Raw genomic sequence first — 25,768 nt, forward strand, 5'->3', positions numbered from 1 at the left:
CCCATTACGTTTGAAAACCCATCATGCACTAAAATGTTAAGGGATAGATCCGATAGAGACTAATAAGATCTTTCACCTTATCCATAAGAGGAAAATGAAAAAAAAATGTGATTGTGACCTAAACCTAAAAAAAGGTCACATGGTATGATGGTCATTTGCGCTTATTTATTTGTAAAGTTCCATACTGCACGACATAGTTAATGACCAGTCGGAAACATGTACTTTTACTACATTCACATAACGAATATGCACAAACTCCAAGTACCTATGGTGACCTTTACCTTTAAGATCCTAAACTGAACGACACAGTTATCTGCCGTGCACCATCATACATTTTTTATATCGATAAAGTCAACCAAGGATCATTTTATGCTTTATTTTACAGATATTCCTTAAAATTATCTGTATATAGTTAAAAACCATCTCACATGGATATTTTGGGAAGAATATGTGAGAGAAAATATGCAAAATGCTGACAATATTGACCACATTTGACCACAGTAAATGATGACAAGTGACTGACCACAACTGCTCAACGTTGAGCACTTTTTGTTCAAGTATACCAAATATACTTAAATCTGTATTAATATTTAAAACTTTTACCTCTGAATAATGATAGTGATACTTGTTACTTCAGTGCTCAAAAAAGTTTTTGAAAACGGCAGAATGCTTCTGTGTCAAAATTAAATCATAGACAGTCATATTACCCCTGAGGCATATTTCAATATAGCAGTAATGCATATGTAAATATTTCATATTAAACGCATTTTCATTAAAACTTTTTTTCTATCATTAACAAAAGTAGTTGAATTGTAAAAATGTAATTGATTTGCAATTGAAATTTAAATAAACTTTTACCCTTGTATAATAATGTGATTAGATTAAAGAGCATAGTTGGGTTCCATGGAGGCAGGATGTGACATGGGGCAGGAAAAGTGCTGCGACCCATCCATATGGGCGTAGCTTCGAAACTTTAGTAAAATCAGGTCACTTCCAACAGCCTTGCTGTTGAGCTAGCTCTTTACCGACGCGGTTAGATAGTCGGACTACCACTCTAATGTTCACGGATTCAATCCCCAGCTGGAGCTCAAAATATTTTCTCTTTAATGGTAACGATTCGAACGATTCAGAAAGTGGGTCTGAACTGTTCAATGGTTTTTGGGTGGGCCATGCAGATGCAAGACATGCTGTTGCGTGTTTCTGGGCCTTGAAACATTAAAAGGGGGAGAAGTGTAGTGGAATAAGGTCACTTACAACAGCCTTGCTGTTGAGCTAGCTCTTTAGCGACGCGATAAGTGTGTCTGACTACCTCTCTAGAGGTCACGGGTTTAATCACCGTTGAAGCTAAGGAGTGTTCACTTTAAACCCAAACAGCTTGATGGTTCGATAGCAGTCTAATAAAGGTCCCATAGTACAGATTCTCTCATCAAATACATCAAATATTTCCTTTGAACACATTTATTACGAATTCCAACATACCCCTCTATGTTGTGCACTGCGTACATGTATATCTCGTAATTGTATGCATTGGTTTTGATGTGTACATACCTGGTGATTTGTCAAAACCCAAAGTATAATGTGTTATAGACAGAAATTGTTGTACATATGTTTTAAGTAGATCCTAGTGTCAATTAGTATAGATGTTTTTGTGTGAACTTTGTTTGTTTTGGTGACTCTTTCTGGAAAACCTAATTTTGCCTTTAACATGATAGGAAACGTGAATTATTTTATTTCTTTATCATGTTCAAATTTAAAGGGAGAATAACAGCACACAAAAATGTGATGAGTTCATGAAAGAATGCGATTTAATTTTAAATAAATGGGATTATAAAGCATTGAAAGTGGCAGAGTATGTATACACGCACAAACTGTGTATTGGTGGCAAAAGTGTATTCAGTCATTTTATTTTGTTATCTCTTTAAATGTTTAAAACAAAATAAAACAGTAAAATTGAATAGTTCGGTAATTAGTTTTTTTATTTGTATTCATTTTCATATAGCAAAAGGTTAATCGTTTTTGCAGCATTTAATCATGTTGTAAATTATATAAAAAAATGATTTTTTTTTCTTGGGGTTCTTTTTATAAATTATAAAAAAAGTTTATTGCTGGGGTTCTTTTCCAATCAAAAAATAGTTCTTCACGTTTTGAGAGTTTGTGTTTGTACATATGTGAATGGATTCTGTAATATCAAACAACTATCACCCTGTACATGTTTGTTCATTATTTCATTATTTTTGATGACTGCATTTTCATGATTAATACTTTTTGTGTACATAATATTTTAACGAGTAAATGAATTTATTTAATTGAGTTGGGGTAAAATGAATGTGGAGAAATTTTACAATTTCTTAGGTCGTTTGTTTCTTAACTTCTAAAGCAAATGCGTCTAATGGTGCCCATTTATTTGATTAATTACACCATCTTAAAATTTGTGTCCATGTTTTTGACAATTGATACAGTCAAAATGTAGAAATAGTGAAAACGAGCAAATTATTGATAACGTGTTGCACAAATGTTTTGATAGATATACGCATGAGAACAAAGTGTATGGTGTATTATTCAGTTTTAGGCAAAATGCTCCACGATTTGATGCCACTCCTGTCTGATTTCAGTGAGCCTTTTTCTTGAATTTCACGGTCCATTCTGAATTTTTGTCAATGATGCTTGAAATTCTTACAAAGAGGTGGGTTCAGCATAAAGTTGACTGTTATCATTCACTTATCCGAGGGGTTTAAATGCTGTTTTTTAACAAGAGGGAAATATGCTTTTGTTCATTCCAGCTTAATTATTTTATATTGTGAGTGGAATTGTCCTTTACTTTTTTAAATTTTGATTTACATGTTGCATTTGTTGGATAAGTGATCAACTATTTTATTTTTTTGTTTGTTAGTTACACTTGATGTGTCTATGTTAAATATGCAGACTTACGGAAACTTAATCAGGAAAAGGCATATTGTACCTAAAGAGAAAATAAAGAAAAGCGTGAAAAGTGATCAACAAATGAAAGTTTTGCAAAAAAGCAGAATAACTATGACTTTCAAAAGTATATTGTCAAGAGTTTTGTTCAGACCTAACTTTCACATTTAAAAAATGGTGCGTTTTTGTATGTTCAGAGTTCTTGGCTTTTTTCTTCGCAAGTTTATTTTCATATTTCTTTTGTTCATTCTTTTGTCAGCAAAAGATAAGTTCAGTGTGAATGTGAGAATGTGTCAGTGTCGGTTTTGGTCATTATAGCATGTTCAATTTGCAATTGTGCCAGTTTTTACAAGAAATGACAGAGAAACTGTTGTAACTGAGGTCAATACACACAAAAAATAATCAAATAAAAACCAAATTGAAACACCGATTTGTTCTGTATGATTTCTTGTCTATATATTTAAAAGATTACTTTTTATCAACTGAATTTGCAATACATGGATAGTAGTATGTCATATAAATATATTTATATCTACCAAGATATTAAACAGCCAAGAGTATTTATTCCACGACGAATGTTACTCAGGCACACCAGTTTCTTGTGTCATTCTTAATAATGTTTCATGATTTTGGTATTGTTTTGGCGTTGAAAGCTATATATTAATCAAGTACCCACATGTTATTATGTGTGATAAGAAGTGGTTTGCACTTGATTTGCTGAAAGCATTTTTCCATCTGGGTTTAGTGTTGAATATAATAGCCACTTTTATGTACATAGGTTTGTTAAGTTTTACAAATCTAATAGTTTTTATTGAAAGTAGTTATGTATATTTTTTTAATTTGTAATTTTAAATATATATTTTATCTATTTTTGGCCTTTAGAGTTTTTTAATTTATATCCTAATATATATTTTTTTTATTAATATATATAGTTCAAAGAGTGTACTGTAAATTATTTTAACATATTTATTGGCAGAAAACAGATGGTAAAATGCTTTCTCGCAATTCTAGGTTCGAATTGCTTTTTCTAATCTGTATAGGAAAGGCGTACGTGTAACCCACAGGCATTGTAGCTGAGCATTAACAATAGTTTGCTTTTTTGAATATTAATTTTTGAACCTGGAGCTATTGATTATAATCAATGTTAGATTTATGTTTTTAACGGACAATATAACCCATGTAACCTTATTAGCGTATATCGTGTACTTTGTACAAAGTTTGAACAAAGAACAAGCTGTGATATGGATCATTTAGAAAGAAAAGGCAATTGTTTTCATTGATAGTCATCAGACTTTGAACTGATCCTTCAGATTTTAAACTTAAGAGTCCAGATTTTGAACTTAACTTTTCAGTGTCAAGTCATGTTGACATATTTATTTTGTTTTCAGATTGTGAACTTTGGTCTTCATAGATGTAAGTTAAGGCACTTGGCCAGTTAGAAAATTGGCCAAAAGTATGCCTAAACACAATTTTGTCTTCCCTGTAATCATTTTACATGATGCATTTTTTTCAATATTTTTTCTTCAATGAATTCTTTTAATATGCATTTGTACCTTTTGACGATTTTTTGTGTGTAAATATTGTCATTTTTGTTACCTTAGCAACCAATCTACCTGACACAATTTCTTCTATTTTCCAGCTTTTGTTTGTTTGTGCAATACCATAATAGTTATATACAAGAACAAGTTTGAGGTACTTATAATGACATAATGTGGTATCAAAATGAACTGGTATCTTTGTTTTAATGGTTTCAAACACATTGTTCAGTTTTTTCGTTCCCTTATGAAACATGTTGATAAGACTGATTTTAAATTGCCCAACAATGCCCAATATGTGTATACAGAACAGTGGTGGTTCAACAATAAATTGTTGTCCTTGAAGAATGTCTTTAAACTTAAAAAAAATATACCGTTTTACTATTAACTTGTTTAAAGTGTTTATGTTATTGCTGTCTTCTATGGAATTGTATAAGCCAGCTAGAGGTTACGGAGGTAAAATGGTGTTTATTTGACATTTTCTGATTTTATTTAGACATGTTGAATGTGTATGAGAGAGTTTGTACTACTGTATTTTCATCAAGGAACCTTTTTGTCATTGGAATTGTGGAGTAAATGAATTGCTGAAATTATTTTGGTTTTCTGGTGGCATTTTTCCCTTCACTTTTTAGTTTTGAACATTTTGTTCCGTCAATCAACATGATACCCATGATTGTTCATAATTGACTGACTGTTCATGGCCGAGTCGGAGTGTGTTAATTGTCCCTAGTTTGAAATCCGGTAAATTAAACGTAAATTAAGAGAGTCTGAGGCCGTATGTCCCCAACGGGTAGCAAGAGCTCTAGCTTTTTAGTCTTTTCTTCCGTAACAATGCATGTGTACTTGTCATTTCATATCAATGTTATAAAGAACGTCGAAAATAAATTTAAATCGACGAAAATAAATATACGAAAGCATATCAAGATACGTCTTTTGCACATAAAATAAAATGTGCATATAGTTTGATTGCAGAAAACGAAAAACCAGTGAATAGTAACCGAGCAAATACGCAATCACTATATAATTCGGTTAACATATTGTTTTACAATATTATATTGCAGTGCTTTTGCTAATCAATTAAACTTTCAAGCTGGCGGACATTTGTAACATTTCGTAGAATTGTAAGATTTTCCGAAAGAAGCAAAGAGGTTTTGTCAATTATCGTTCATGTCCGTGGGTATTTCCGGAATGCCGAGGAAGCTTAGTTCTCAAATGATCGCACACTCGAACGAATTTGCCCATACACAAACCAAATACCCTTAAAAACTCATCTTAATAACACTGATCTCAAAATCAATCCTGGACAACTCAAATCCGGATTTCCGCAATAATGCAGACAATTGACACGTCAGCATCGACTGTTCATTACTGTCTGTTCATGACTAACTGACTCAGCTTATGACTAACAGTTCCTGACTGACTGACACTGATCATGACTGACTGACTATGTGCATGACTGACTGACTCTGTTCATGACAGATTTACTCTCTTAATAACTGACTGACTTTACTTGTGACAAACTGACTGTTAATGACTGACGGAAACATTCGAAAGTAATGATGTTCAATATCAAACCAGTCAATAGTCATGGCGTTAAATATGAAACCGGTAAATAGTCATGACCTTAATTTTGGAAACTCAATAGTCATAACGCAAAATATGGAACTGGTCACAAGTAATGACATAAAATATGAAACTGGTCAATAGTCATGCCTTAAAATATGAAATTGGCTAATAGGCATGACACAAATTATATAATTGGTTAAATAGTCATGACATAAAATATAAAACCAGTCAATATTCATGACATAAAATATGAAATCGTTCAAAAGTCATGCCGTAAAATATGAAACCGGTCAAAAGGCATGATATTAAATCAGTCAATAGGCACGACATTAAAATATGGAAATGGTCAATAGTCATGACATAAATTTAGAAAATGAACAAGTTTCCTGACGTAAAATATGAAACCAGTAAATAGTCATGACGTAAAATATGAAACTGGTCAATAGTCATGGCATAAAAACATTAAACCAGTCAAAAGGCTAGAGATGAAATATGACCCTGGTCAATAGTCAGGGCGTAAAATATGAAACCGTTTAATAGTCATGATATTAAACCAGTCCAAAGGCATGACATTAACTATGAAAATAGTCCATCGTCATGACATAATTTTTATAAAGGATCAATAGTCCTGGCATTAGATATGAAACTGGTCAATTGTTGTGACGTAAAATATTAAACTGGTCAATAGTCATGACATAAAGTATTAAACCAGTCTATAGGCATGACATATAATATGATATGGGTCAATAGGCATGACATAAACTATAGAAACTGTCAATAGTCATGCCGTAAAATAGGAAACCAGTCAAAACAGTCCGGACACAAATAATATAATTTGTCAAATATCATGATGTCAAATACAAAACCGGTCAATAATCATGACATAAAATATGAAACCTGTCAAAGATCATCATTTAAAATATGTTAAAGTCGATAGTCAGGACATAAAATATGAAAATTGTCAATAGGCATGACATAAACTATGGAAACTGTCAATAGTCAGGACGTAAAATATGAAAACCATCAATAGTCATGATGTAAATTTTGAAAACTGTCAATAGTCGTGACTCAAAATATGGAACCGGTCAATAGTCATGACATAAAATACGTCAACAGCCATGACATAAATAATATAATCGGTCAAGTCATGATGTAAACTATAAACACTGGTCAATAGTCGTGACATACAATATGAAACCGGTAAATGGGCATGACATAAAATATGTTATAAGTCAACAGGCATGACATAAAATGTGTTTCAGTTTAGTAAATCATGTCCGCCTCATCCAGTTCGCCTCGTCCAGTCAGTCAATTATGTCAGTCTGACCAGAAGATGAGACGTGACTGGCACTACACAATGATTTGACATTTCTGACTCGATTGGAGAGTCAAGCAAGTCCAAATGTCAAGTCAGTCTCTTGCCTCTGTCATGTCCCATCAGTACATATGTCATGTCCCATCAGTCCATATGTTATGTTATGTCCCATCAGTCCATATGTCATGTCCCATCAGTCCATATGTTATGTTATGTCCCATCAGTCCATATGTCATGTCCCATCAGTCCATGTCATATGTCCCATCAGTCCATATGTCATGTCCCATTAGTCCATATGTCATGTCCCATTACTCTGGCATTTCCATTCAAGTCCAGTTAATTAAATTAACAGTCATACAAGACATTCTATACTTTAATAAATCTATTATAAACATACAATGACACAAATTGTGAGAATTAAAAATCCATGTAACATGTCAGCATAATTGTCAAAATGCATTCCATATCAAAATACATATATTTATAGTAAAGCTGTGCAAACTCTTTAACATCTTATCATGTTTATCAAATTAACAGACTCACATACAATGGACATGATTAACTTTAAAATATATTTCTTATTTAATAATTCTATTATAGCATTATACGTCCAGGTATTTCATCTGTGGCCGAATGAAAATGTTCAAAAGTTGTGGACAAATCCATAAAAAACTGTAAACAAATGTCAATACCAAAATCAATAAGCACTAAAAACTATTTGAGACATACAAGGCATCTTTGGTGTTTTCACAAGGTTGTATCCTAGTTCACATATACAATAACATAACAACTGGTTTTACGTGCAATAACAAAAGTACCGGGTAATGTATTTTTTTAGTGTATATTCTCTCAAAGTAATATTTATTTCAGAATGTACCAATTATGCACAAATTAAAGCAGAAAGTAAACAGTGAGCATAACATTATGAATGTTATTTTTTAGTTCATTTTAAGAAAGAGTACAGAATATTATCTCATCGATGGACAGGTGCAAAATATATTTGAGTAGGAAAACACTTTTAAGGTTTTATAATTATTGACAATGCATATTAATAATTATAGTGAATTTTATACGAAGTAACATCAGAAATACATGCATGGCAAAATCATACTTCAACATGATCATACCCTGACGTAAGGCAGCAAACACTGAAATTGCCAAATAATAGACAACATGAATTACAAAAACACAGTTGTTCAAGGTTTATTAAGTGCAGTAAAATCTAAAATATCAAGCAAGCATCTGTACCGTAAATAAACTATTTTTCGACTAAAAAGGTATCTTGTTATGAGAATTAACAACCTCCGCGCAGAAATTTGATTGGAACCAGCATAGCTGGATCAAATCCCTGCCGTTAAAAACAAACCACATGATGATAGCCCAGCCATATGGTACAATAATTTTCCCGTTATTTTTACTTTATGTAATTTCGGTCTTTTACGTTTTATTATGAACCTAAACTTATACACTATTTTCAAAATATTAAAGAAAATGATACTACTTTTCATAACTACTTTTCATAACATACTAGTAAAACAAAATAAAAATCCTTCCAGATCTGGAAGGGTTTTCTTGTGATGGCAAAGTCGATTGTATGCGACAGCATAGACAACAACTCTGCATGGAGATTGGAGAATTAAATATAAATATAACTTTTTTTCAAATCTGCTTGAAATATGTCAATACATCTATACATAAATAATTGTAATGAGTGTAAATACTTCCAAAAAGTATCTTTTAAAAAAAGTAATGGTCATTTTGAACAAACATACCTCTGAACTGAATCAATATAAAGAAACCTTTCAGCAAATGGAAATCTCCTTAATTTAAATACAGTTTGTTTATCATAATTAAATCATTACCCGTTTGATATTGCTGAGCATAGTCCTTTCCAAACTTATTATATAGACAGGGTGGAATGTCATTAATATGGTAAAAGATAATAATGTCCAAAATTTAATTTTTAAAACAAACTTCAGAAAAAAAACTCACCAGATTTGTCCATGAAGATAATGAACTTTACGTTGTGTTTTACAAAGCATCCTTAAGGCCATTATTGTCCAGGTTTTTTCTTTGAAATATGGATTTCCACTTTGCTTCTGAGTGGAAAAGGGCTATGACAAACACAAGGATTATGGCCCATACATGTTCTATGACATACACACAGAAAATGCTTGTAGCTGATAATGGCTGTTTGTATTTGAATTTAGAATGAGTACATAATCATGACAGGATATCATATAATCAAAAGATTTATTAAGAAACTCAATACAAATTAAACAATAACCAAGCATGGAATGTTCAATTAGAAAATGCTGCTAATTTTAATATCATGTCCACACCGGTCTATTATACAATGCAATCTTAGCCAACCTAACAATAGCCAACACAATATCAGTGAAAACACACATTGTATATGAGCCTTGCTCTGGGAAAACTGGGCTTAATGCATGACCATCAAGTGTCGTCACAGATTAGCCTGCACAACCCGCACAGGCTAATCTGGGCAAAACTGTCCGCTTTCATGCAATTTTCTGTTTTTTAAGGAAATCTTTTCTTTAAGGGACCTTTCGACAGTATTTGCAAGTTTGGAAATGTGTCATAAAATGCTTTAAATTGATATATGTAAACATCCAAACGAAAAGATTTCAGAATAAAAAATAAAATTAAATTAAAAAAAGAAAAAAGGAATCTACACCCGGGCTTGAACAACTGACCCTTGGAGTAAAAGTCTAGCGCTGAAACCACTCAGCCATCCATGCTTCATGTATTCCATTCCTAATAGAAGCAATCCTAGTAATGTCACAAAATATACTTATAACACTAGAACTTTCCAAATTATACAATCGTTTCCTGTTTGTAAATCTTTGCAATGTTTTGGTTTCTAATTGTCAAAAGATGCATATAATGGATATTTTAGAGCATGGTAAATGTTCAGTATTACAGTTTCCTAGTAAAAACATTAAACTACAAAACAAGGTAAATCTGAAAAAAAAATTATTTGTGTCAATGTATGATAACATGAAAAGGTCTCTTTAAAGGAAATCAAGTTCAGGCAGAAAGCACCGTTCCTAATAAGCCTGCGCGGACTGCAAAGCCTAACCTGGGACGACATATTACACACATACCTTCAGCCCTGTTATCCCATAGCTTGGCCAATGTCAGTTTGCACAAGAAATCTGGGACGACACATTACACACATACCATCAGCCCTGTTTTCCCATAGCTTGGCCAATGTCAGTTTGCACAAGAAATCTGGGACGACACATTACACACATACCATCAGCCCTGTTTTCCCATAGCTTGGCCAATGTCAGTTTGCACAAGAAATCTGGGACGACACATTACACACATACCTTCAGCCCTGTTATCCCATAGCTTGCCCAATGTCAGTTTGCACAAGAAATCTGGGACGACACATTACACACATACCTTCAGCCCTGATTTCCCATAGCTTGGCAAATGTCAGTTTGCACAAGAAATCTGGGACGACACATTACACACATACCTTCAGCCCTGTTTTCCCATAGCTTGGCCAATGTCAGTTTGCACAAGAAATAAACATTCAACTGTTAAGGTATGTTTCTCTTTGGATTGTTAGCATTATCAGTGGCTAAACCCAGAAGATGCATACAATATTTAAAACCTGTATGAGTTTCAGCACTTTTGATTGGTCAATTGAGTTTTTCCTTAATGAAATAAGGATTTTCTTTCCCCCGCCCCCACAAACATGATGCCGCCATCTTGAAAAGAAAAAAATGGAGATCTAAAAATTGTAAAATGTTCCAGGGTTGAAACAAAGTTTGCAAAACAGATCATGACTTTTGGTAACAATAATGTTAACAGAACAGTCCAATATTTTACAATGAACAGAATACAGCAGACTTTGGACGTTACTTTTAAAAGAGCCTCTTGTTCATAGTTCCAATTCACACAAAAGCTATAAGTATAGTGCATGAATTAATAAACATGTGAATTAAAAAAAAGTCCACTTTGAAAAACTAACTTTTAAAAAATCTCCCTTCAGTTTTTAAATTGAAAAGAACTTCACTAAAGAAAACACTGCTATTAAGCTATCAAATACAAGAGTTCCGTGGTCGGAGACATATGCCCCCCACCCCCAAAGAGGGCTTTGAACTAGTGACCCCAATTTCAATAAGGGTCATCTACTGTTCAAGGCGAATGCACATGTGAATTAGTCAATTTGTTGACGAGTTATTGATTGGAAACGATTTTCAAACTTATTGCGACAAGACCTTGACCTTTGACCTAGTGACCCCAATTTAAAGGGGGTCATCTTATTTCCAAGGCCAATGGGCATGGGAAGTATCAAGCCAATCGGTCAGTTGGTTGACGAATTATTGATCAGAAACGATTTTGACACTTATTCAGACAGTGACCTTGACCTGTGACCTAGTAACCCCAATTCCTGTAGGGGTCATCTACAGTCCAATGACAATGCACATGTTAAGTATAAAGCAAATCGGTCAATTCGTTGACGTGTTATTGATCCGAAAGGATAAGACACTTATTGTGACAGTTACCTTGACCTTTGAGCTAGTGACCGAATTTCAATAGTGGTCATCTATTGTCCAAGGCCAATGCACATGTGAAGCATCAAGCGAATTGGTCAATCCGTTGAAGAGTTTTTGATCAGAAAAAGATTTTCATGATTATTGAGACAGTGATCTTGACCTTTGACCTAGTGACCACAATTGCAATAAGGGTCATCTACTGTCCAAGGCCAATGCACATGTGAAGTACTAAGCCAATCAGTCAATTTGTTAACGAGTTAATGATCGGAAACGATTTTCACACTTGTTGTGACAATTACTTTGAACTTTGACCTAGTGAACCCAATTTCAATAGGGGCCATCTACTGTCCAAGGCTAATGCACATGTGAAGTATCAAGCCAATCGGTCAATTCTTCGACGAGTTATTGATTGGAAATGATTTTCACACTTATTGTGACAGTGACCTTGACCTTTGACCTAGTGACCCCAATTTTAACATGGGTCATCTACTGTTCAAGGCCAATTAACATTGAAGTTTCAAGCCAATCGGTCAATCCATTGACGAGTTATTGACTGGAAATGAACTGGTCTATCGACAGACCGACAGACGGGCGGGGGGGAGGGGGGGCCCACGCTCGGCTTTTGTCCAGTTTATTTTCACTCCTGGGGTATATAAAAGTTCCATTATTCATTCAAATTTCCAAATATGGGCATGCAGTTGGTGTGTACAGATGCTGTAAAGGTGTTTACAGTTTAAACAAGATGAAATAAGTATTCTTTTACAGACATTTATTTTTTACAAATTTTTATCTATGGAAGAGCGCCATGAAATGTAAGTGATTTCAGCCAAGTAAAAATTGGGTCGGTTAAAAACAAAGTGTCATAAAATTCAAAATAGTATCATTTAAGTCATATTTGAAACTTAGTTTTTATAGAAACACTATATACAGCAAAAATACCAAGAAATAGACAGATTTACCGTTTACTTTTTGAAATAAAAATAAAAATGCAACATGCATGGCTCGTATTTTCAACAGTAAATCACCCAATTTCGCCATAACGTTGTTTAAATTTTAATAATTGAAGAATGTGCATAAAAATTGCAACACATTTAACAATAAATATAGCTTATATGCCATATTAAATCAAATTACGTTAGAAAATAAATAAAACGCGTCGCAAAAAAGTATACGTCGTCGGCAGGATTCGAACTTGCGCGGGAATATCCCAAAAGATTTCTAGTCTATCGCCTTAACCACTAGGCTACGGCACCTAATAGTAGGCTCTTCAACCTTCGAAGAAATCGCGGGAAATCATTAAAGGTGCGCTTCCTTAATATAATGCAAACTAATTTTCTACAACATTTGGAAACAGATGGCATATACGGTACTCAAGACAAGGGGACATAGTTAGAAAAAATATCCTATCAATTATATAACAATTGAACTATATGAAACAAACTGTTATTAAAATCTCTAAATTCCTCTAACATGTTATATAGAAAATCTAGTAACAAATAACACATATAATAGAACAAAAATATTTCATGTTATATATTTTTTTCTAAACGTAATGCCAAGACATTCATTTATGTACATAAACAAACAACACTACAAAGAAGTAGAAATAATTACATGTGTACTGTCTGTTATAATGTAATTACAAAAAAAAAACAGAAACTTAAAATATCAGCAGAAATTCTTAAGAACACACCAAGTCAGTATGTATATATTAACTATTTCTTCAAAACTAACAAGTAATGCCTTTCCCACTGAATGCTATTTATATTTTCTTGAATTACAAACAGTAACCACATTTATACTTTTCTTTAAAATGTATACAATTTATTACTACTACAATTATTAGATTATTATTATTATTATTATAAAGCAGATTCAATCAAATGAAATGCAAAGTGAGTATTTCTTTTGAAAGAGTGATCACTGAATTAAATCGAATCACATCAGCTGCCTAAACAAAGCATGTATCACAAATGAATAAAGCATTGAACGGTGCCCTTAAAAATAAATAATTAACTTGAAATTAAGTTAACAAATGCTTAAAATTTTCGAAATAAACAGTTATCAAGAAAGCTGATGAAATATTGGCAAGTAAACTTTGTTGTACAAGAATTTTTAATAACAGGTTCAAATGTATACAATATAATTGTATGAATAGTAAGAAGAAATGTTTAGAATGTTAATACCAATTAAAAACAAAATGCATTTAATGAGTGGCACAGAAATGAAACATCAGTGGCCTGGTCCCAACTACAATAATAACGACATATACAAATATTAGGCAAACCTTCCTGTGAACAATTGAATTACAAGATATATACAGCTAACCCGTAAATACACCTTTGATTCAGGCATCAATGAACAGAGGCTGTTTTTCCAGCGACAAAATACTTTTTTAGCCATCTAGAGTTTCAGTAGTTAAGCCTGCTTTTTCTCTTTTTTTTACAAGAAAAAATATCAAATTTATTATCAAGTTTTTTCCTCCGTATAAATTCTCTTCCGTAACTTTTTATCTCTCACTGCGATCGTAAAACAAGTATGCGACATGTCTGCTTAGTTTCCTTGGGAGAAGGAAATGACTTAATTTCATTTGAGCCTTGAAAAATATAAGATGCTTTGATTTTATGGCAGTTTAGGTAATACATTTTAATCTGTGGCCACATGGAACACATATATCGTCATGATTGGAGAGAATAATTCAATTGTTATTGTAAATCTGAATTACATGAGACTATTGGAAATATATATGCAAGAAAAACGGTACGTATCTAGTGATTCATAACATGGTCCGTTTATAATGTGGATTGGTGGCTATGTCCAGTCTATAAAAAACAAGAGATGTGTTTGTCAGAAACACAATGCCCCCTACTGCGCCGCTTTGATTTATTTTTTTGTATCATTTGGCAGGTACAAATAATTATCTCCCTTTAATGCTTATTACTTCCCTTGAATTTGTTTTTTGTACCTTTGACCTTGAAGGATGACATTGACATTGACCTTTCACCACTCAAAATGTGCAGCTCCATGAGATACACATGCATGCCAAATATAAAGTTGCTAACTTCAATATTGCAAAAGTTATGGCCAATGTTAAAGTTTTTGGACGGACAGGCGGAAGGACGGACAGACAGTGCAAATGCTATATGCCACCCTACCGGGGACATAAAACATAATTTAATTTCCAATCTTGCTTTGAACAAGAGACAGTTTTTTATACACACTGATACCCTCTATTGGTTCAGGACAATTCAACTTAGGTCAAGGTTGAAAAGAGGTTGGGCAGTATTACTGTAATAATGTTTACAATGATTGGCCATAAGCATTCCTGTAATTTTGTTCAGATGGATTCCCCCCCCCCCCCCATTTTCAACAGTATTTTAATAATATAACACTAGTCAATTAACCAACTCACACTTTTCCTAAGTTAGCGATCAGTAACTGACAACTCCACTACTTGAATCAGAGGTAGGATAGAAAAGGCAATGGAAGGGTTTCCAATAACCAATTGCCACACAAGCTATGCGGCCCGACTGGGGATCAAACCTGCAATTCTCGGATACGTAGTCCAGTGCTCTAATCAGTCTGGTAGGGCAATATGTGTTGATAAGGAATGGGTCAAAACTGTGCTCAGTCAAGATATCATTAGAATTAACTAGTTCTACCTGTTGTGTTAAGCAGTGTTTTGAAAGTGTTAGAATTGAAATTGAAAATAAATTATGTTTTCATTATAATTTAAAAGCCAAAAAAATATTATATTGATAATTATATTGTTTTTATTTTGTGTAATATAAATTTAATCCTCTGTGTACATTCTAACAGCTTCTTCCTATTATTATATTGGATTAACACACACACACATATACATGAGACAAGCAATACATGCACCTCAAAAGATTTGTTCTTAAGTGCCATGAAACTAGAATTATACAAATTTGAACAATACTCTAATCTTAAACTGAACTCATTATTATTTGCCAAGTAACTTAGACACAAAATTAGAAAAATATATTTACTTCTCTGGTTATGCAAAATTGTGTAATACAAAGTGAACAAGATTACAAAACAACAATATATCTTGCAAAATAAGCTAAATGGGGTTTAGTAGAATTCAGAATCTGAGCTTGGTAGACTTTGTTCTTTGGTACTATCGTTGTGGGGTATCTCAAGAGTTCTAGTTCCACCTGAAGTAGACACATCAAAGCATTCAAATTCAATCAAAGATACATGTACAGAAATGAAAATAAAATAATATGCCCAAACATGTTAAAACACTTTAGTTCAGTTAAATTGATAGGAATGTTGTATAATAAGGAAACACAGATGCAATCCCTGTCAAGAATGTAACAATAGATTACTTTGCACATTTTCATGCTTATGTTAGAACATGCAAAGGTAAAACGAATGTTAAAGCATTCATTGGCAGAATTGTAATATTTAATAAGTTCTGAAACTTCAGCGATCTCAAGCTTTTTCTTCGATTTGCTCTTGTGACTTAAAATGTATGACCCTCACAAAATCCACTTCATAACTTTGCCAAGATGTTTTTTCAAACACATCTTTGAGCGAGTTTTGGTACAATTGGGTAACAATAATAAATTCTAGACAGTTAAAAACGTTTTATTCTAACTTACCCACTGACCTAGTTTTTGACCTTGCAAGACTCAGTTTCCAATCAAACCAAAATAAAACATAAGAACAAATATGTTCTTGCAAATTTCATGCAGGCATAACATTTATTTTAAGATTGGTTAGGTAGCAAGCATTAACAGTTCTCTATATAAACATTTAACAAACAACCATGTACCCCCTTGGGACTTGTTTTTACAAAGAAAAGGACCATTTCCAAACTCTAATACATGAAATGTGATTACTTGATTTGAGAACATTTAAAGCGGGTATATACGATCTTGTCAAATATTTATTAATTAATATAAAATGTGTAAAAAACTTATTATACATATATTTCAATATAAACTAAAATAAAAGTTAAGAAGAACATGTGTCGAAAAATGCTAAATAAGCCAGATATTTAATTCTGAAATCGAAAAAGGCTGTACAGCCGAATTTGCCAGCATGTATATCATGCATGTACGATGTGAATCTAAATTTAGTTTAACGGTTCATTTGAAATTCCTGAGCGATATCGATTCAAACGACACACGAACACTTACTAAAAAGACGAATGCATCGGTTATTGTAGGAAAATAATTACGAATTATCTTCGTCACAATCGGCTCGGGGCGCTAATTTGTATATGCTGTATTTTATGAAATTCGTCTTAAATGTATCATTTTTCTTGCATATTGTGTGTTATTATAACATATTTGTATCAATATTTTACAATTCAGCACATATAAAAATCGTATATACCCGCTTTAAAGAATGATTTAAGAGATTTTACTTTAAGAATGGTTAAGACTTTTTCTACACCAATTAAGGAAAACTGCCTTGCCCCCCCCCCCCCCTCTCCAAAAATTTAAGTGCAACTCTACACATAAATAACAATTTCAAAGTAGCAGTTAATTGCTTCACCTCCATCCCTAGAGTTATTAGTAACAATTTGAACAACTTGGAATGAGAATTAACCAAGAATCATTTCAGTGATGTTTCATGAATATCTACTGAAGTGTTCCAGTTAACAAGTATTTTGAATGAAAAATTGACAACTCTACACAAACAAATAGCAATATTCACCTCCTTACCTAACATTGAATTATAAATGTTGTTCCCTAACTGATGTTGATTTATTATTTTTGTTACAATCCCTACTGTTGAATTATTACTTCCTTACCTAGGGTTGAGTTATTATTGTCGTTATGTGTTGACCTGCAGAAAGTACTCGACATAGAGGGAGCGAAGGACATGTGAGCGAGAATAATAGCCAGGCAGTCAGCCACCCGATCGTTTGGCGCACAACTTAGCGCCGGAGAGTAACCTAGAAAAGGAGAATAGCAAGCATGCAGAGCACATTACAGCAGGGTTTCAACCCTTTACCACTTAGATACATATTTTGACATGTTTTTAGTCCCTTAGAAAGTTAAATTTAAATGAAGACCTTCCATAATAGATTCAAGTTTTAGGCTTCTTTCCAATCCTTAGATACCGATGAGCAGCAAACATCATAAAACCTGAACAGACTGCCAGTTACTCACAGGCTGTTCTGGTTTTATGCTTTTTGCAAATAGCATTTTCAATTTGATTCTAAGTGGGAAAGGGTTAAAAGATGGTATAACAGAGTGTGTCATGGAAAAATCTGGCACATAATACACACATGAAGTCATCAAAACAGACGGATGTGTCAATGACTTTCACTTTAAGCATGCAAAGCCAATTAGAGCAGGATATTGAAAGATCATATCAGAAGTGTGCAAAAATGGGTCTTATGACATATGCTGGGCCAGCATAGCTCAAAACCAGCCTGCACATTGGCGCAGTATGGTCAGAAGGTTTTCAGTCTGCTAATGAGACCACTAAACTTTGTGTGCCTTTATTGCGGACAGGGTAGATCCTGACCAGACTGCGCATAAGACCCATTTTCACATCACTTGGTTCATCTAATGTCATGGGAAAATGATTATACATATAAACATGATAAGATGGCATAAGACCATTTTTCACATCACTTGGTTCATATAATGTCATGGGAAAATGATTATACATATAAACATGATTAGATGGCATAAAACCATTTTTCACATCACTTGGTTCATATAATGTCATGGGAAAATGATTATACATATAAACAGGATTAGATGTAAATACTTTTAAAGGAACAGTTTCATAATTGATAGTGATGTAATTTTATTATTTAGATTTGTAACAACATACAAAGATTCCATAGCCAGTTAGAGCATACATATAAATAAGACATGAGAAAATATTCATATAAAGGCAAAGAGCTTAACTTCAGAACAAGTCCTTTTAACCAAAGCAATTTGCAATTTTACAACCTGTTTATAAACATATTTCAGATGCAGCCTATTTTAGCAATTTATCATTTAATCAGAGCAACCTCCTATTTATAAAATAAATCTTTATGAACATAAATAATGTTCCTATAGTAATTGGTCTTAAGTATCAACATTATATGCTAAGCCCTGATCAATACATAATGCTGTTTTTCATCTAATTTCTGATTTAAAAGAACAAAAAAACACAAGAACTATGAGATAGACTTAACACAAGGACTATGAGATAGACATAAAGAAAAAACAAACTAACCCTCGCAACTGGCACAAGTTAACACACAGGGCAACTTAATGCAAAATAACATTGGAAGAAATACATCAGGCAAGTACTGTACTTAGTATCTCAAGTTACAGTAAAATCTAATATGGTAATAATACACGCTCTCAGAACAAAAATATAAAAGAGGCACCGGAAAATATAAAATCTATAGAGAAGACACATGTTTTATCCAATTCATATCATAGGTAGCAGTACACGGTAGGAAGCAGAAATATGCGAATTGGCCCCGGTCAAAAAGTGAAATATTGGGAAAGGGTTGGTTTCAATGTCAAATTTGAGGGTAATAGGTCTTATTGTACCCCCAAATTGCATTAAATCCTAAGAATATGACTATTTTCAAATGCGAAACTGTGGGGTCATGACCTCTTGTTGTTGTTGTGTTCTTTGTTACTCAGGAAGGGCAACTGCGGTAGGCATATTGTATTTTGGGTTCTTTTTAAGCTGAAATCGCTAGTAGGGTCACGCTGTGAATTATTGCGCGAAAACCACCTGGATACCTGGTATTTATTCATGGTTTGATGGGTTGTGCTATGTTTTGGGTGTAAAAATATCATTCCAAAAGCAGGCTATCATTACGTTTCATTCGTCCCCAGCCACTTTCATACATGGTAAAAAGTTGATTTTGAAGCCCCTTTTTGCGGCCTTGTCATTCTTTCATTTTTGTCATTAGAATCACCTGTTCAGGTTCCATATGCTCTTTTTTATCTTAAATGTAAGTTTCAGAATACTTGTGTGCAGTGAATGTGTTTTTATGATTGCAGGTTCGTTGTTTTCTGAATTGAGCGTGGTGGAGATCAAGAAGGCGTCCGCGGCTCCGAGAGAGTGTGTGTCTACTGTGGTCTGCTACCATAAGTATCTTAGATCTTTAAATATTTCTGGGAAATACATAAAGAATTTTGTATTACATGCCCACAAACTCACTTTCAACGCCACAGGGGAGCATTCAAATGTTGTACACTTGTAATATCAATAACCAAATAATAATAAAGCGCTAAAAAAGAAAGAAGGAACTTAGATTTTCATATTAACTGTGTGAATGCATTCTGTCTTATCCCATTTAAACTTTGTCAAAAATATTTCAATCGATAGCACAAGCAATCATTATTTTTTCTGCGCAAGTGCAAGCGTTTATCTGTGTACATAGAAATCAATATCTTTGGGGCTAGTTTATTTCCTTAGTGCATTATAACATCCCCTTGCATCTGTGTAGGAACTAGACATAAGAATCTGGCATACAATGATAAGAAGGATCCTTTTTGATGAAGGTGCTGCAATCGCTTGAATGGTATGTCATTGCTGTAATTGATATTCTAACTTTAAGCAGCACATTTACCTTTGTTATCAACTACTGTGAGACTGGCCCCTTTAGAGATGAGATCCTGAACCACCGGAGTTAAACCCTGCTTCGCCGCTATGTGTAGTGGCCTGTAAAACATAGAACACAATGAGATCCTGAACCATAGGAGTTACACCCTGCTTCGCCGCTATGTGTAGTGGCCTGTAAAACATAGAACACAATGAGATCCTGAACCATTGGAGTTAAACCCTGCTTCGCCGCTATGTGTAGTGGCCTGTAAAACATAGAACACAATGAGATTCTAAACCACCAGAGTTAAACGCTGCTTCGCCGCTATGTGTAGTGGCCTGTCAAACATAGAACGCAATGAGATCCTGAACCACCAGAGTTAAACCCTGCTTTGCCACAATCTGTAGTTGCCTGTAAAACATAGAACAACATGAGATCCTGAACCACCAGAGTTAAACCCTGCTTTGCAACTATGTGTAGTGGCCTGTAAAACATAGAACAACATGAGATCCTGAACCACAGGAGTTAAACCCTCTTTGGCAGCTATGTGTAGTGGCCTGTAAAACATAAAACAACATGAGATCCTGAACCCACCGAATTTAAACCCTGCTTTGCAGCTATGTGTAGTGGCCTGTAAATAGAGAATACTAGGTTGGTGCCGAATAAAGCGAAGTTTATATTGCGAGGCTTAGAAAATCTGAACCACGAGCCTTAGTGAGTGGTTCAGATTTTCATGCGGAGCAAAATAAACTTCGCTTTATTCAGCACCGACCTAGTATTCGATTTATCCCATAAATTTACTTAGTTGTAAATTATTTCTTTAAAAATAGTATAGGAGAATAGAACTACACAGAAAATCCTAAAGTTATTTTAAGCAAACATTGTTTTATTATTTTAATCGTGCCGAGCCTAATACATTACAAAAAGATCAGTAACTAACCTGTTTTTCTGTTTATCATACCTCTACGTCCCCGATAATAAAGTAATAATGAAAAAAACACACTAAACAACTGCAGCTTAAGCGTGAAAGAACATGAATTGTGTCGTATGACGTGTTAATAATGACGTCACGAGTATGCGCACTTAATATTTGTAAATAATGTTGTTGTTTTTTTGCTTTTTGAGTTGCATTTTGTGTTTAAAATATATTACATCTTAATATCAAATTGTTTGTTTTGTTGAATCTGATTCGATTTTACTAAAAATGATTACTGTATAGTTGATTCCGAATAATTTGACCATCCTCCGCCGCGCGTGATAGCTATATTTCAGCATTGCCGAAATAAAGGAAAATATATACCACAGTGGTTTATTTCGACAATGCATGTCTGATGATGGGATGAAACATAAAACAACATAAGATCCTGAACCTACCGAGTTAAACCCTACTTCGCCGCTATGTGTAGTGGCCTGTAAAACATAGCACAACATGAGATCCTGAACCATCGGAGTAAAACCCTGTTTTGCCGCTATGTGCAGGGGCCTGTAAAACATACATGTAGAACAACATGAGATCCTGAACCACCAGAGTTAAACCCTGCTTCACCGATATGTGTTGTGGCCTGTTTCACATAGCACAACATGAGATCCTGAACCATCGGAGTTAAACCCTGCTTAGCAGCTATGTGTAGTAGCCTGTAAAACAGAACAACATGAGATCCTGAACCATTGGAGTAAAACCCTGCTTCACCGCTATGTGTAGTGGCCTGTTAAACAGAACAACATGAGATCCTGAACCACCGGAGTTAAACCCTGCTTAGCCGCTATGTGTAGTGAACTGTAAAACAAAGAACAAAATGAGATCCTGAACCATAGGAGTCAAACCCTGCTTCACCGCTATGTGTAGTGGCCTGTAAAACATAGAACACAATGAGATTCTGAACCATTGGAGTTAAACCCTGCTTCACCGCTATCTGTAGTGGCCTGTAAAACATAGAACACAATGAGATTCTGAACCACTGGAGTTAAACCCTGCTTCGCTGCTATGTGTAGTGGCCTGTAAAACATAGAACAACATGAGATCCTGAACCATCGGAGTTAGACCCTGCTTCACCGCTATGTGTAGTAGCCTGTAAAACATAGAACAACATGAGATCCTGAACCATCGGAGTTAAACCCTGCTTGGCAGCTATGTGTAGTGGCCTGTAAAACATAGAACAACATGAGATCCTGGGCAGAGCCTATGCTAATAAATAAGGTAGATCAGAAAAATCACTTTTTTATGGAATGCACGTTTAAATGCCCATGGGAACACATTTTCAAAATTCATGCTCAATATTGAAATATAGTCACACAAAATTGGTACGCAATGGTTCAATTTTTGGTTTCCTTTTAATATCCATTTATCAGCAAAATATTTTTACTGTGTTTGTAGTATGACATCTGATCAATTATTAATTTCTCAATCATACATCTCATAAAATCCAATAGATGTAAATGATCTTCATCATTCAGGGGCGGGATTAAGGAGAAATCCAAGGGAAACACAATTTTGCTGACTGATTTTGGACAACCTTATGTGCATAACAGGTTGACAAACATTCTTACAAAGTTTCATCAAAATTCATAAATGCGTCATTTATGTGGCCTCCAGAGTGGTAACAAGCTTAAAGGTGACAGCAAACAATAAATGACACACAATGAATGCCTGAAGCCGGCCATAAGGTGACCGTTAAAGCTCACCATGAGCACTTCATTTTCAGATGAGCAAAAAAAACACCTGGCAAGTTGCAACTTACGTTTTCATATCATTATTTGGCTTGTTTATCACATTTTGGTCGTCTATTTTGTCCAGCAAGATTAAGGCCACCTCTTCATGCCCCTGGAAAAGACAACAAAAGTTTTAAGAATAGAACTCCATCCTCATTAAATGATGTTCTTAAATATCTCCATTTCAAAAGGTCACCATCATTAGTGGATATAGTGACCACCTAGCGACCAGGAGAACACAGGTTCGATCCCCACTGTGAGAGTGTTCTTTAGATATACCCAAAGACATCAAGTACTGATTTCACCCAGGAAACGGACTCTAGAGGGTTTCAAAAAGCCCTAAGCTTTAGATGAAATCAAGCTAAAACAAATGTTTAAACTAATGGCACTTCTAAATATTATTTAAATGAGTTTAATTTTTGCAAAGAAAACAATATAATTTACAATCATGTTTCACATAAATGTCTTTTGTAGTATGACAGGACATCGATAAACAGTATGCATGGGAACAAATCCAGAAACAAGGGCTGTTTGTAAAACATGCATGCCCCCCATATGGGCTCTCAGATGTAGTGACAGCCATTTTGTAAATATGTTTTTTGTCACTGTGACCTTGACCTTTGACCTAGTGACCTGAAAATCAATAGGGGTCATCTGCGAGTCATGATCAATGTACCTATGAAGTTTCATGATCCTAGCCATAAGCTTTATTGAGTTATCATCGGGAAACCATTTTACTATTTCGGGTCACTGTGACCTTGACCTTTGACCTAGTGACCTGAAAATCAATAGGGGTCATCTGCCAGTCATGATCAATGTACCTATCAAGTTTCATGATCCTACACATAAGCGTTCTGGAGTTTTCATCCGGAAACCATTTTACTATTTCGGGTCACTGTGACCTTGACCTTTGACCGAGTGACCTCAAAATCAATAGGGGTTATCTGCAAGTCATGATCAATCTACCTATCAAGTTTCATGATCCTAGGCATAAGCATTCTTGAGTAATCATCCAGAAACCATTTTACTATTTCAGGTCATCGTGACCTTGACCTTTGACCTGAAAATCAATAGGGGTCATCTGCCAGTCATGATCAATGTACCTATGAAGTTTTATGATACTAGGCATAAGCGTTCTTGAGTTATCATCCGGAAACCATTTTACTATTTCGGGTCACCGTGACCTTGACCTCTGACCTAGTGACCTGAAAATCAATAGGGGTCATCTGCCAGTCATGATCAAACTACCTATCAAGTTTTATGATCCTAGGCATAAGCGTTCTTGAGTTATCATCCGGAAACAATTTTACTATTTCGGGTCACCGTGACCTTGACCTTTGACCTAGTGACCTGAAAATCAATAGGGGTCATCTGCGAGTCATGGTCAATCTACCTATCAAGTTTCATGATCCTAGGCATAAGCGTTCTTGAGTTATCATCCGGAAACCATTTTACTATTTCGGGTCACCGTGACCTTGACCTTTGACCTAGTGACCTCAAAATCAATATGGGTCATCTGCGAGTCATGATCAATGTACCTATCAAGTTTCATGATCCTAGGCATAGGCGTTCTTGAGTTATCATCCGGAAACCATTTAACTATTTCGGGTCACCGTGACCTTGACCTTTGACCTAGTGACCTGAAAATCAATAGGGGTCATCTGCGAGTCATGGTCAATCTACCTATCAAGTTTCATGATCCTAGGCATAAGCGTTCTTGAGTTATCATCCGGAAACCATATTACTATTTCGGGTCACCGTGACCTTGACCTTTGACCTAGTGACTTCAAAATCAACAGGGGTCATCTGCGAGTCATGATCAATGTACCTATAAAGTTTCATGATCCTAGGCATAAGCGTTCTTGAGTTATCATCCGGAAACCATTTTACTATTTCGGGTCACAGTGACCATGACCTTTGACCTAGTGACCTGAAAATTAATAGGGGTCATCTGCGAGCCATGATCAATCTACCTATCAAGTTTCATGATCCTATGCATAAGCGTTCTTGAATTATCATCCGGAAACCATTTTACTATTTCGGGTCACAGTGACCTTGACCTTTGACCTAGTGACCTCAAAATCAATAGGGGTCATCTGCGAGTCATGATCAATGTACCTATGAAGTTTCATGATCCTAGGTCTAAGCATTCTTGAGTTATCATCCGGAAACCACCTGGTGGACGGACCGACCGACCGACAGACCGACTGTCCAACATGTGCAAAGCAATATACCCCCTCTTCTTCGAAGGGGGGCATAATTATGTACTTTTTGTACAAATTTAGTTGTTTTGTCTCATTTTTAACTGTAAAGCACATTGTTTTACCCTTTATTTTTATGTGGCCCTATAAAGGTGACCGTTTGGAAACACGTAAGTCATTACCCTTAACATATAAGGGTTTTTTACTAATCTCACTTTTAACAAGGGCTGTTTGTAAAACATGCATGCCCCCCTATATGGGCTATAAGTTGTAGTGGCAGCCATTGTGTGAATATGTTTTTTGTTACTGTGAACAGTGGTGGTGGTGGTGGTGGTGGTGGTGGTGGTGGTGGTGGTGGTGGTGGTGGTGGTGGTGGTGGTGGTGGTGGTGGTGGTGGTGGTGGTGGTGGTGGTGGTGGTGGTGGTGGTGGTGGTGGT

The 25,768-nt window shown here is 34.8% G+C and overlaps 2 protein-coding genes across 8 annotated transcripts in view; one reads left to right on the forward strand and one right to left on the reverse strand.

Moving 5' to 3' along the window:
* Positions 1 to 25,768, reverse strand: part of LOC127855998 (serine/threonine-protein phosphatase 6 regulatory ankyrin repeat subunit A-like) — a 282,105-nt gene that overhangs the window by 175,715 nt on the left and 80,622 nt on the right. The window contains exons 24-27 of the mRNA XM_052391934.1: positions 23,160 to 23,242; positions 20,449 to 20,540; positions 17,659 to 17,802; positions 11,589 to 16,048 (exon numbers count right to left, since the gene is read on the reverse strand). Of these exons, the coding sequence (XP_052247894.1) occupies positions 15,966 to 16,048; positions 17,659 to 17,802; positions 20,449 to 20,540; positions 23,160 to 23,242 (402 nt within the window). The 3' untranslated portion in view covers positions 11,589 to 15,965. The remainder of the gene's footprint in view (positions 1 to 11,588; positions 16,049 to 17,658; positions 17,803 to 20,448; positions 20,541 to 23,159; positions 23,243 to 25,768) is intronic.
* Positions 1 to 25,768, forward strand: part of LOC127855999 (E3 ubiquitin-protein ligase TRIM33-like) — a 193,066-nt gene that overhangs the window by 144,782 nt on the left and 22,516 nt on the right. The gene's annotated exons all lie outside the window — the stretch shown is intronic.

This window comes from Dreissena polymorpha, chromosome 13, assembly GCF_020536995.1.
Source record: "Dreissena polymorpha isolate Duluth1 chromosome 13, UMN_Dpol_1.0, whole genome shotgun sequence".
Classification (NCBI taxonomy): domain Eukaryota; kingdom Metazoa; phylum Mollusca; class Bivalvia; order Myida; family Dreissenidae; genus Dreissena; species Dreissena polymorpha.